The sequence below is a fragment of the Aphanomyces invadans genome (genome assembly GCF_000520115.1).
Source record: "Aphanomyces invadans strain NJM9701 unplaced genomic scaffold supercont1.21, whole genome shotgun sequence".
NCBI classification, from domain to species: domain Eukaryota; phylum Oomycota; class Saprolegniomycetes; order Saprolegniales; family Verrucalvaceae; genus Aphanomyces; species Aphanomyces invadans.
Genome location: NW_008580166.1, coordinates 984,275 through 994,633, shown reverse-complemented (window position 1 = coordinate 994,633; position 10,359 = coordinate 984,275). Strand labels below are relative to the sequence as shown.

Genomic DNA, 10,359 nt, shown 5'->3' with positions numbered 1-10,359 from the left:
GCGCCGTCAGAGACTACGTCGGATACGACGTCGGAGGACGAAGGGAAGACGTTTGAAAGCTCGCACTTGGGCGTCGCCGGGCAGCTCTCGGTCCTGTGCAAGCGCAATGTAACTCGTCTTGTTCGTGATACGCTCGGGTTCAAGGCCCGCGTGGGTCAGACGCTGTTCATCGCGGTCATCGTGGGGCTGATATACCTTCAGCTGAAGAAGGATCAGCCCGGGATTCAGTCGTTCGCCGGCGCGATGTTTTTTGTCGTGATCAACCAATTCTTTGGGAACGCAACGCCCGAGTTTGCCGCCGTCCCGAACGAGCTCCCGATCATGATTCGCGAGTACAATGGCGGGCTGTACCAGGCGTGGGTTTGGTACGTGGCCAAGAACGTGAGCGAGTTGGTGTTTCAGCTCTTCTTTCCCATGCTGTTCCTGATCCCGGTCTACTTTATGGTGGGCTTTGGCGGCGACGCCGGCGTGTTCTTTACGTTCTACCTCTTCTTTGTGCTCGTGGCAAGCGCCGCCGTCGGCCTCGGGTACATGGTTGGGTGCATTGCGCGCCACCCGCAAATCGCCCAGATCTTGGGCATCGTCATCATCCTGCCGCTCCTCATCTTTGGCGGTCTCTTCCTCAATGCGGACAACACCCCCGTGTACTTTTCGTGGCTCGAGTACATCTCGCCCCTCAAGTACGGGTACCGCGGGATCAGCCGGGCGTTCTGGAACTCGGTCGAGTTCATCCCGTGCGACGCGTCCCGGCCGTGCCAAGCCACGTCCGGTGCGCAAGTGCTGGCCAACATGGCGCTCAACAAGGACTCGATCGCCGTGGATGTTGTGTCGCTCGTCGCGATCAACGTCATGTTTCGCACGATCGGCGTCGTCTGGCTCTGGGTCAACATTCGCCAAAAGCACTAAGTCGGCGGCGGTGCTTGGTTGCTCGTCGTTCGATAATGTCTAATATATTCCAGGCACTGCGCCACCTGCACAACGACATTCTCGCGACGACGCTTTTTCCTTCACGACGCGATGTCATGCCAGTGGAGATCCTTGAAGCAAGTGTCGTCGAGCTGTCCAAGAGAGATCCATGACTGCATGCGGCCGTTTTGGACATTCCAAACGGCGCGGATGGTTCTGTCGGTCGAGGCATGGTCGCGCGACGGGCTTGTGCGAAGAATTCAAACGCAGATGGGCCGAATCCGGCATGACGTTTCCACGTGGCCAGAGATCGAGCAAGGCCGTCGTGATCGTAATGGCAGAGGATTCGCCGATCGACGCGATGGCGCATCGGTTTCGTTTATCTTGGGAATGCCGTAATCTCGACCGCGTGGTAATCTCGAGAAAAACGATTCAAGGTGAAACACCCGCCGTCGTCGAACTCGCTAGCGTTCGATTCGTCGCTTCAGTCGGCATTCATCGAATTTCCGGCCGCTCGCTCCAGCCGCATGTCTGCTCCAGTCGATGACGTCGCGTCCGACAGCCACTTTGTCACGGTCAACACACCCAAAGTCAGCGTTGACACGCAGGCGACAACGACTGGCCACGGCAGTCCGCGGCCGTCGTTGAAAGCTGCCACGGCCCTTCGGCAGGTCCCCAAGCTCGCGATCGAGTGGCAGATCGATGAATTGACGGCAAAAATCCAAAAAGCGCGCCGGGTCGTCGAGACCAAAGTCATCTTGAAGAATGTAAACGGCCTCGCGTCGTCGGGCCAGCTCGTCGTGATCATGGGGCCGTCCGGCGCGGGCAAGAGCTCGATGCTCGACATCATTGCCGGGCGAAACAAGGCGTATTCGGGCCACGTCAAGGTGAATGGGCAGCCATGGAACGCCGACTTGAACAAGCGCGCGTGCTACGTGATGCAGGACGACGTGTTTTACCACACGCTCACGGTCGAGGAGCACTTGCTGTTTCAAGCGCAGTTCCGCATGGGCAACTCGTGCACGGCGGCGCAGCGCCACGACCGCGTCCAGTTTGTCATTGACGAGCTCGGGCTTGGAAAATGCAAGGACACTCGCATTGGGAACGCCCAGGTGCGGGGGATCTCGGGCGGCGAGCGCAAGCGGCTGAGCTTTGCGACCGAGATCTTGACGAACCCGTCGCTTTTGTTTGTGGACGAACCGACCAGTGGCCTCGACAGCTTCATGGCCGAGAGCGTGGTCCAGATCATGCAGAAACTCGCGCGCGAAGGCCGCACGATCCTCACCACGATTCACCAGCCGTCCTCTGAATTGTTTGCCCTCTTTGACCAGCTCTACTTGCTCTCGAACGGCCGCACCGTGTACTACGGCCCGGCCGCCGACTCGGTCGCGTACTTTGCTTCGATAGGATACCCCTGCCCCACGTACATGAACCCGACCGACTACTTCATGCGGCAGATCATCCAGCTGGACGCTGACGCGACTTCGCGCGTCCACACGATGGTGGAGAAGTGGCACACGCACGAAGCGTCGCAAGTGCGGCCGACACCAGAAATCGCAACAGGCGATGCACTGGCTGCGTTTGCTGAGTCGCGACTCGGTTTGGTTGGGCAGTTCATCGTCTTGTGCAAGCGCAACGTCACTCGGCTCATCCGCGACCACATGGCGTTCAAAGCCCGCTTCTTCCAGAGCATCTTCATTTCGGTGATTGTTGGGCTCATCTACTTGAACTTGACCATGTCCCAAACGGGCATTCAGAGCTTCAGCGGCGTGCTGTTCTTCATCACGATCAACCAAGTGTTTTCGTCGGCGAATTCCGAGTTTCTCGCTGTCCCGCTCGAGCTGCCGATCATGTCTCGCGAGTACAATGGTGGGCTGTACGGGTCGTCGATCTGGTACTTTGCCAAGAACGTGTCGGAGCTCGCGTTCCAGATCTTTTTCCCCATGATCTTCCTCGTCCCGCTCTACTTCATGATCGGGTTTGGCCCGGACAATGCCACCGTGTTCTTTTCGTTCTACGTGTACCTCGTGCTCCTCAACTCGACTGCCACCGGCATCGGATACATGGTCAGCTGCATGGTGCGCCGCGCTGACCTTGCCCCAGTGATTGGCATCGTGCTCATCTTGCCGCTTGTCCTGTTCGGTGGGCTGTTTATAAACACGGACAACACGCCCAACTATTTCACGTGGCTCGAGTACATATCCCCCCTCAAGTATGCATACCGTGGCGTCATGCGAGCATTCTGGAGCACTGTGCTGGACATTCCATGTGATCCGACGCGCGCAAATTGTGTCCGCAATGGCGCCGCGGTCCTCAAGAACGGGTCGCTCGACAAAGCATCAATGATTCTCGATGTTGCTGCCCTCCTCGGCCTTAACTTTGGGTTTCGACTCATTGGAATGCTGTTTCTCGCCCGCAACGTCAAAAAGCGCGACTAGATGAAGCGCCATGTTGGCGTGCGATGATCCCGTCGCCATCGTACATGAGCCAATTGCGCGCGTAATAAAATACGCTGAATAATTCTGCATACAAATATGTAGATAATTATATCTTGAACTCCATGAAGCTCGTTGATCTTTTGGCCATTTTCTTTTCGCATGGTGGAGCGATACATTGACCGCGGTGCCGCCGAGATCTTCTTCCAAGCCGACGGGCATGAAGTCGAAGCTAGCATCTTCCTCCGCGGTGTTTCTACGTATGCTGCATTCCAGAGATGGAACGAACGATGCTGGTTTGACGAGGGAGCACCCACAGTCCAGGGCACGGTGGTTTCGGCAGGTGCGAGTCGAGACACAGTTCATGGCAAAGAGCGCGTGACGTCGGTCGCAGTGCCACGAAACCTGAAGAATAATGAAGACGACCGCATTGGTAGTGTGCATTTCAAACTCGTGGACCAAGGCATGTGGCTGGAAGGGTACCACGCGATGGTGAGCTTTATTCCAGATCGGGGAAACACCTCCAACACGTTGGTCGTGTGGTCCGTCAAGTTCGACCCGTCACACGCCAGCGTCCTCCTCTGCTGTGGTGGCACCATGTTGCGCATGCTCATGCGAAATCACATGCATCGACAGCTCCAACGAATGCAATAGGAGCGCGTGGACAGGGCGACGACATAAACAAATGAATGGATTCCATGCGTCCTTCGCGGCATGCGCGGACCCGAGCAAATCTTCATCATGGCGCGCACACAACTATTATGATCGCAAGCGCCTTCCTAATTTGGCGACGACAGGCACTGCGGTTTGCAACGAGTATGGATAACGGAACACGGCGACCAGGATGCCTGATGGGAAGCGCTGGCTGATGAGACCCATCTTCCGCCGACGCCCCACGGCGCACAGATTTCCGTACACGTTCTCCACGACATGGAACACATGTCCATCGAGATCGATGCGGTGAGTACGCGCGAGAACAACGTCCGCCAACACTGCGAACATTGCGGCCTTCGCCTCGAACGACGTTTCCTCACGGAACCACCCTTCCTCGTACACCACATTGCCACGTGGGTCGTAGATGACGATTCCAGCGCACAGCGGGCCATGTCCTTGATCGGCCTTGAGGTCCTTCACGAGCATCGCCCATGCCATGTCGTCCGCTTCGATCATCGCTTCTTCCGAGACTCATGTCCGGATGAGAATCCATTATCCGGATATCGTGTGGATTCGAGATCCAGTGTGACGCTTCGGAGATGGCGGAAGAATGCCGCGTGGAAGGCGATGATGGCCTCGGCGATCCTGACGTGAAGGTATATTGGAATTGGAGCGTCGTGTAGAGAGGTCGAGTTGATGGGGCGGGATAGATCATCCTTTTGGGTGATTCGGCCGTCGGCAAGTCCAAGTTGGTCGAGCGATACATGATGAACGAGTACCAGCCGCGACAGGTGCGGGCCGCCTCATCACGTCATGGTTCAACCTCATCTGTGTTGTAGTTGTCTACGTTTGCCTTGACGTTATTCCGCAAGGACTTCACCATGCCAGATGGGAAGACAGTCAAGATCGGTGTGGCACGCTCTCGAAAGCATCTCCTCCGACGAGGGCCTCATGTGTGTTTTTCCTCATCGTCGATAGATTTCTGGGACACAGCCGGGCAAGAGCGATTCAACAGCATGCATTCGTCGTACTACTTTGGCGCGGCGGCATGCATTCTCGTGCGATTCGTCACAGTCGGGCGTGGCTGATTGTGTGGTGGTAGGTATTCGACGTCACGCGGAAAACCACGTATCAGCACTTGGCCGACTGGTACAAAGAACTCAGGGAGTACTGCGAAACAGTCCCGTGCTTCCTGGCAGCAAACAAAGTCGACGTCGACGTAGAGGTAGCGTCGATCTTGATGGGGGTCGTCAAAGGTACTGGTTAGGTGACAAACAAGAAATTTAAGTTTGCCGAGACCCACAACTTGGGTTTCTCCTTTGTGTCAGCGGCCGACGGCACAAACGTTGTCAAGGTACACTTATCTTGGCCATCCGCCTGGGTCGAGGTGCGCCACGTGGGATGGGCTGTAGCTGTTTGAAGAGGCCATCCAAGCGGCGCTCAAGTTCAAGTCGGAGGGCGGAGACTTTGTGTCGGACGTGCTGGACTTCCTCAACGACTCCCCGCTCGATAAACCAACGAGAAGTAAGACTTTGGACCGCCCCATTGTTCGATTTGAGCGAGGTCTGTGTGTTATACAAGTTCCAACTCGTAGAGTGACCCGGCAACGAGGGCAGTCGACGCGGCAGTCGTGGAATCTAATACACAGCTCTGTCCATGCACTCTCCTTGGCCAGTGGCAACTCCCACTGCCATCCTTCCGCACGACTGCGGTGTTTACTCGTGGTGTGCATATGACGACTCTCCTTCAACCAAGAATTCGTCTGCATCCTCAACTCTCGCAATGTCCAAATGACCCGAACGTGACCCACACCATGGAGCCATGCAACAACACCGAGGTCGGCGAACCCACCGACATGTCTATTTGCGGGACGTATCGTCAGACAGTTCGGAGGTCGCGGCACCTGCCATCGTGAGCTGATCCGCGTCTCATGGATGAATATGCCGGAATCGACAATGGTTAGGATTCATGGGAGGGTGCGATACCCTACACATCGACGAGCATCGTCTGGCTCAACCCCACTGCGATGGCGTGTTGCAAGGTGGCAACGAGGCTCTTGTCATCGGTGCCAGACCCGTCCAGAGAAATCTCGTGGTCTTGCAGGGCTTCGAGCAGCCCGAACAATTCGTGGCTTGAAAACACGGGCGGTGACAAGTGGACGAGCGGGACGATCGATGCCCACGTGGAATGCCACAAGTGGCGAGGGATGTTGCATTGTGTACAAAGGTCACCAAGGCGGCGCGCGGCGTCGCGCTGCACGACATGGAGCTTTGGATGGCTGGAGTTGGTCGAGGAATCGTCAGCAGTTTGTTGCAAGTGCGTCAAGTCGCGCAGCACCAACGTCACGTTGTAGTATTGCACCACGAACGACACAATCGGTGAGAATGTGGGCGCTTCGGTCGACAGGACTTTGGCGGCGGCTTCGAGCTGGCCGTGCTGCGACGGATTCTGGACGATAGATTCGCACAGCGCATGGATGCCGTCCACGTTGTTGGCACGAAGGTACCACGTGAGGGCGATAGCCACCTTTTGCTTTGATTCCCACCACTGTCCGCGGCGAGTCGCAATGGCGGCGGCGGCCTTGGGGAGGTTGTACGTGGCGCACACATCCAGGAGTTTCGTTGCAGTGTAGTCCGATTCAACAGGGAGTCGATGCACCAGCTCTAAGATCAGGGCGCCACCTGCATGCACGCGTCAGCGCTGCGACGACAAGCGTGCAGCTGGCACGTTGATGGACGCACCTTTTAACGGGCACTGCTCCAAGTACAGAGGCACGAGAGGCCACAGACTGGACCTCGACGACAATGTCGGGACGAGCGATGCCTGCACAAAGGCCAGCACAAACGATTCTGTCGGCGCCAGTTCGCGCTGCCGGATCAACAAATCGGACAAATGTGCGAGGAACCACGGAAACGACGCTGTCAATCAGACCCACGTGAGAACCTTGACATCAACTCCATGGCGGCAGTCGGCTGCCCATGAAAGACAAATTGAACGAGTCCAAACTCCACTCACTCAACGCCATCGTCCAGCACGAGCAAGGGGTTAAGGAATTCACGACGAAGATCTGGCCGCAAGAACGACTCGAAACAGCAAAGGACACAAATTGCCCTCATGAAACCAGCACTGAATGGATGGCATACCTGCGCTCAGGTCATGGATGTGGTCCAAGGCGGTGGTCAAGTCGTACTGAAGCAGGAGCAACACGATCTGCTCAAATGGAGGAAGTGCCGACGGGAACGCAGTTTCCAAACGCTGGACGATGCGGCGACCAGTCGCTGCCGACGACAGGTGCGACTTCGGGTCTTCTAGCAAGCACTTTGCCACAACCAGTTGATGCCAGCTGCGTGCGTGCTGGTCCAAGTGCTGGCCAGACAGCAACTCGAGCAGCAGGCGAATGTGGGAGTCGGAGAGAACGAGAGGGTCGTTGTGCAGAAGATGGTCGATTGCATCATGCCAGGCGGCCCAGTTGAACGATGCATCGGATGACGTCGTGGGCATGTGGAAAAGGAGGTGGCGAATGCTATCAAGGGAAGCGGCGTACTTCGAATGCAACGAAGATAGGGTACGGGAAAGAAGCTCCCATGCCTTACGCCCGTTTCCTGAGACCACAAGCTGGATGATTGTCGGCCAGTACGCAGCATCGTCGTCGGACATGTCCAGAGATACGTGCCCCTGTAGCTGAAGGAATGCGTCGTCCAACTCTTCCAGTTCCACCGACCCATAGTGCTCTTGCATCCATGCTCCAAACGCGTACGGCAGAAGTGTGGACGAGTTTGACAAGTACAGGATCTCGCACAGATGTAGCAACGCCAACGACGCCTTCACGACTTCCGACAACTCGTTACCGCATTCCATGTCCCGCACACATGTATGCAGTGCCGATCGGTAGGCACAGGCAGCGTCCTGCACAGAAGTGGAACCACTCGAGAGACGTGCGAAGACTACGGAAGCCTCAGAAATGAGATTCTTCACGGCCTTGTCGAGAGGGGCGGCGTCAAGCGTCATCGCGATGTCAGGCGCGTCGGCGGTCGGCCAACCCATGTTGTTTGCCACGCAACCACTGGAACGAATTTCAGCCAATGAATGGTCGGCATTCAAAATACAATTCACGTAGTAAATTTTTTCCAACATCGCAAGTGTCTGTTTCATACACGTTTTGTTAACCATTTTATATCGTCGGTTTTATTGCTTTGGATAGTATCGGTCTCAATACCAGCATGACCATTTGTCCAAAGTATTGCAATTGCACATCATTTGTTAGCATAAATATTATGCTGATGCGATAAATCTGTTGAAATGTAGTTGGGGAGACCCACGGTGCAGTGGATGCACCGGATGCAGCGCACGAGATGCCGAGTGCCCTCTTCGTACAAACCACTAGATTCATTTCATAGCGTCACATTATCGTACAAACGCAGCAGCGGTCGCTGCCCGACGCGAACGGATCTGTTGCGACTTCGCCGTAGTTTCCACATCCACAATTGAAATCGTAAGGAAGGGGCTGGATGTTGTGAAGCATGAGATATTGCACAATGTGGCTATGATTCTTGTTGGCGGCCCTCGACAGCGTCTTGGTCGTGCAAGGCATGCCGACTTGTTCGACGAGAAATTTCACAATGTTCAAATGCCCCATTTCAGCTGCGCCGTCGAGGGCGTGGTGGGAATACGGGTAACCATTTCGATACAGCAGTGCAACGGCCGCCAAATGACCTTGAATCGCCGCTAGATCCAGTGGTTCGATCGTGTCTGCCAAACAAATGTTGCGGAATGAATTGCTCCACGCAAGCTTCTTGATGCGGCGGACCCGGTCCACGTATGCGTCCGAGTGGTGGCTCCACTTGGATGGGCAAACTTGTTCGAGGACGTCGATGTGATTAAAGTACGCCGCGTGAGCTGTCACAATGGCGAGAAAGCCCGGTTTGCATGCCAATAGCCTCAGGACGCCATGGACACCGCGCTCCCAATAGAACGGCCCAAACCCAGAGCTCTCAAACCGCCGGACGTACCTGAGCGCTGGGTGTGGCACGAGCCTTGAGCCAGCTACAAACCATTTGCAGTGCTGGAAGTCGTGGTACTCATGGAGATGGATGCGCTGGCAGAGCCGCGCAATGTCTGGGTATAGCCCAGGCTGGAACGATGCGACGAGGGCCCATACCTCCGGGACATGAACGATGGCTTGCATTCTGCTTTGTTTTTGTGCAGTTTGGATAACATCAGCGGCTCGAACAGATTTGATTGGTCAAAATGTTGAACTTCAAGAACAGTAGGTCTACTAGGATTTCCTGTAACTACTAGCTGTCCTTAGCTCGATGGCCATCAGCACCTCGTCCGAGGGTGGTGGTTCAGCTTGCATCACAGCCGGGATGCCATTTTCCCGTCAGCCGTCAGTGTACGATGGCTGATGGGAAAACGAGGTGGCTTGCCTGATACACTTCGTAGCTGTTCGAACCTTGATGTTCGCGTAGTGTAGAATAACTGTTGTTATACATGGCTCCTTTGCATGTATGAAAAGCTCAGGTGCAATGTATGCCAAGCGCAGCCGCAGGGAGAACTCGCTCAATTGAAGAGCTCGTATCGATGAATTACTGGGTCATTTGAACAGTCCTGACAGCGGAATTGCATGAGGAGTGTGGTTTGCCGGCTCTCATGGCGACTGCCATTCGTGCAAAACAATCCTGCTTACAACTTGCCTTGGATGAGGTTGAGCAACGAGGCAGCTTCAGTTCGATCGATGGGGTCAGCGAGACCTGGCAATTGGAACAACTTGTCGCCTTGAAACCGAGGAATGACATGGATGTGCGGGTGAAACACTTCTTGGCCGGACGCCTTGCCATTGTTCTGGACAATGTTGATACCGTCACACCCTACCGCTTCCTGCACGGCCTTGGCCAGTCGTGGCAGCTCCCGGAACAGCTTGGCAGCCTCCTCCGCTGGCATGTCCACGATGTTGGTGTACCCAGACACCTTTGGGATCAAGAGACTATGGCCTCGCGTGCACGGGAATGCATCGAGTATAGCAATGACGTCATCCGTCTCAAAGATCTTGTCCGCCGGGATCTCTCCACGCAGGATTTTAGCGAACACGTTGTTCGTGTCGTACGGCGGGCCGAAAGGAGGCATTTTGCAGGCTTCTTCCGCTTGGCCACTCTTGTTGAGCCGCATTATCCGGATTGTTTCCGAATAGTATTACTAAAAAGTTGACATCATGTTGCAGCCCACAACAGCACCAGTACGAATTCGTGACGGCAAAATATCCGCATATTCATCCCGATCCGGACGACGAACTTCCGCCACACGAGACCAAGGGACTGTGTTGGTACAGACAATTAAAACGTTTAAACAAAAAACGCTTTTGGCATTT

General features: G+C 55.4%; 8 protein-coding genes across 8 annotated transcripts; 4 read left to right on the top strand and 4 right to left on the bottom strand.

Moving 5' to 3' along the window:
• Positions 1-243: 243 nt before the first annotated feature.
• On the top strand, positions 244-906 carry H310_09527 (hypothetical protein; the record flags this gene model as incomplete). The annotated part of the gene is made up of 1 exon (XM_008875623.1): positions 244-906. One exon carries the CDS (start codon positions 244-246, stop codon positions 904-906), a length of 663 nt encoding a protein of 220 aa, XP_008873845.1.
• A 114-nt stretch (positions 907-1,020) lies between these two features.
• Positions 1,021-3,491, top strand: H310_09526 (hypothetical protein). Its single transcript, XM_008875622.1, has one exon. It carries the CDS (start codon positions 1,434-1,436, stop codon positions 3,342-3,344), a length of 1,911 nt encoding a protein of 636 aa, XP_008873844.1. The 5' UTR covers positions 1,021-1,433; the 3' UTR covers positions 3,345-3,491.
• Position 3,492: 1 nt separating this feature from the next.
• On the top strand, positions 3,493-4,519 carry H310_09525 (hypothetical protein). The gene has a single exon (XM_008875621.1). The coding sequence runs from the start codon at positions 3,504-3,506 to the stop codon at positions 3,993-3,995; it is 492 nt and encodes a 163-aa protein (XP_008873843.1). The 5' UTR covers positions 3,493-3,503; the 3' UTR covers positions 3,996-4,519.
• On the bottom strand, positions 3,508-4,536 carry H310_09524 (hypothetical protein). The gene has a single exon (XM_008875620.1). The coding sequence runs from the start codon at positions 4,509-4,511 to the stop codon at positions 4,101-4,103; it is 411 nt and encodes a 136-aa protein (XP_008873842.1). The 5' UTR covers positions 4,512-4,536; the 3' UTR covers positions 3,508-4,100.
• Positions 4,537-4,561: 25 nt separating this feature from the next.
• On the top strand, positions 4,562-5,848 carry H310_09523 (hypothetical protein). Its single transcript, XM_008875619.1, has 8 exons — positions 4,562-4,651; positions 4,706-4,786; positions 4,835-4,904; positions 4,974-5,053; positions 5,098-5,220; positions 5,263-5,349; positions 5,408-5,519; positions 5,590-5,848. Exons 1-8 carry the CDS (start codon positions 4,595-4,597, stop codon positions 5,592-5,594), a joined length of 615 nt encoding a protein of 204 aa, XP_008873841.1. The 5' UTR covers positions 4,562-4,594; the 3' UTR covers positions 5,595-5,848.
• Positions 5,849-5,890: 42 nt separating this feature from the next.
• On the bottom strand, positions 5,891-8,069 carry H310_09522 (hypothetical protein). The gene is made up of 3 exons (XM_008875618.1): positions 7,139-8,069; positions 6,737-6,913; positions 5,891-6,676 (listed from the first exon to the last, which is right to left on the bottom strand). Exons 1-3 carry the CDS (start codon positions 8,037-8,039, stop codon positions 5,982-5,984), a joined length of 1,773 nt encoding a protein of 590 aa, XP_008873840.1. The 5' UTR covers positions 8,040-8,069; the 3' UTR covers positions 5,891-5,981.
• Positions 8,070-8,360: 291 nt separating this feature from the next.
• On the bottom strand, positions 8,361-9,180 carry H310_09521 (hypothetical protein; the record flags this gene model as incomplete). The annotated part of the gene is made up of 1 exon (XM_008875617.1): positions 8,361-9,180. One exon carries the CDS (start codon positions 9,178-9,180, stop codon positions 8,395-8,397), a length of 786 nt encoding a protein of 261 aa, XP_008873839.1. The 3' UTR covers positions 8,361-8,394.
• Positions 9,181-9,439: 259 nt separating this feature from the next.
• Positions 9,440-10,160, bottom strand: H310_09520 (hypothetical protein; the record flags this gene model as incomplete). The annotated part of the gene is made up of 1 exon (XM_008875616.1): positions 9,440-10,160. The coding sequence occupies one exon, from the start codon at positions 10,158-10,160 to the stop codon at positions 9,678-9,680; it is 483 nt and encodes a 160-aa protein (XP_008873838.1). The 3' UTR covers positions 9,440-9,677.
• Between the last annotated feature and the right edge of the window lie 199 nt (positions 10,161-10,359).

Coding starts and splice junctions, on each gene's coding strand:
- H310_09522 (XM_008875618.1), bottom strand. CDS start 8,039: ATGGGTTGGCCGACCGCCGACGCGCCTGACATCGCGATGACGCTTGAC. Junction 6,914..7,138: donor CATCCATGACCTGAGCGCAG/GTATGCCATCCA, acceptor TCTGATTGACAG/CGTCGTTTCCGTGGTTCCTC. Junction 6,677..6,736: donor GGAGCAGTGCCCGTTAAAAG/GTGCGTCCATCA, acceptor GCGTGCATGCAG/GTGGCGCCCTGATCTTAGAG.
- H310_09524 (XM_008875620.1), bottom strand. CDS start 4,511: ATGATCGAAGCGGACGACATGGCATGGGCGATGCTCGTGAAGGACCTC.
- H310_09526 (XM_008875622.1), top strand. CDS start 1,434: ATGTCTGCTCCAGTCGATGACGTCGCGTCCGACAGCCACTTTGTCACG.
- H310_09525 (XM_008875621.1), top strand. CDS start 3,504: ATGGTGGAGCGATACATTGACCGCGGTGCCGCCGAGATCTTCTTCCAA.
- H310_09523 (XM_008875619.1), top strand. CDS start 4,595: ATGGCGGAAGAATGCCGCGTGGAAGGCGATGATGGCCTCGGCGATCCT. Junction 4,787..4,834: donor ACGAGTACCAGCCGCGACAG/GTGCGGGCCGCC, acceptor TCTGTGTTGTAG/TTGTCTACGTTTGCCTTGAC. Junction 4,905..4,973: donor TGGGAAGACAGTCAAGATCG/GTGTGGCACGCT, acceptor CATCGTCGATAG/ATTTCTGGGACACAGCCGGG.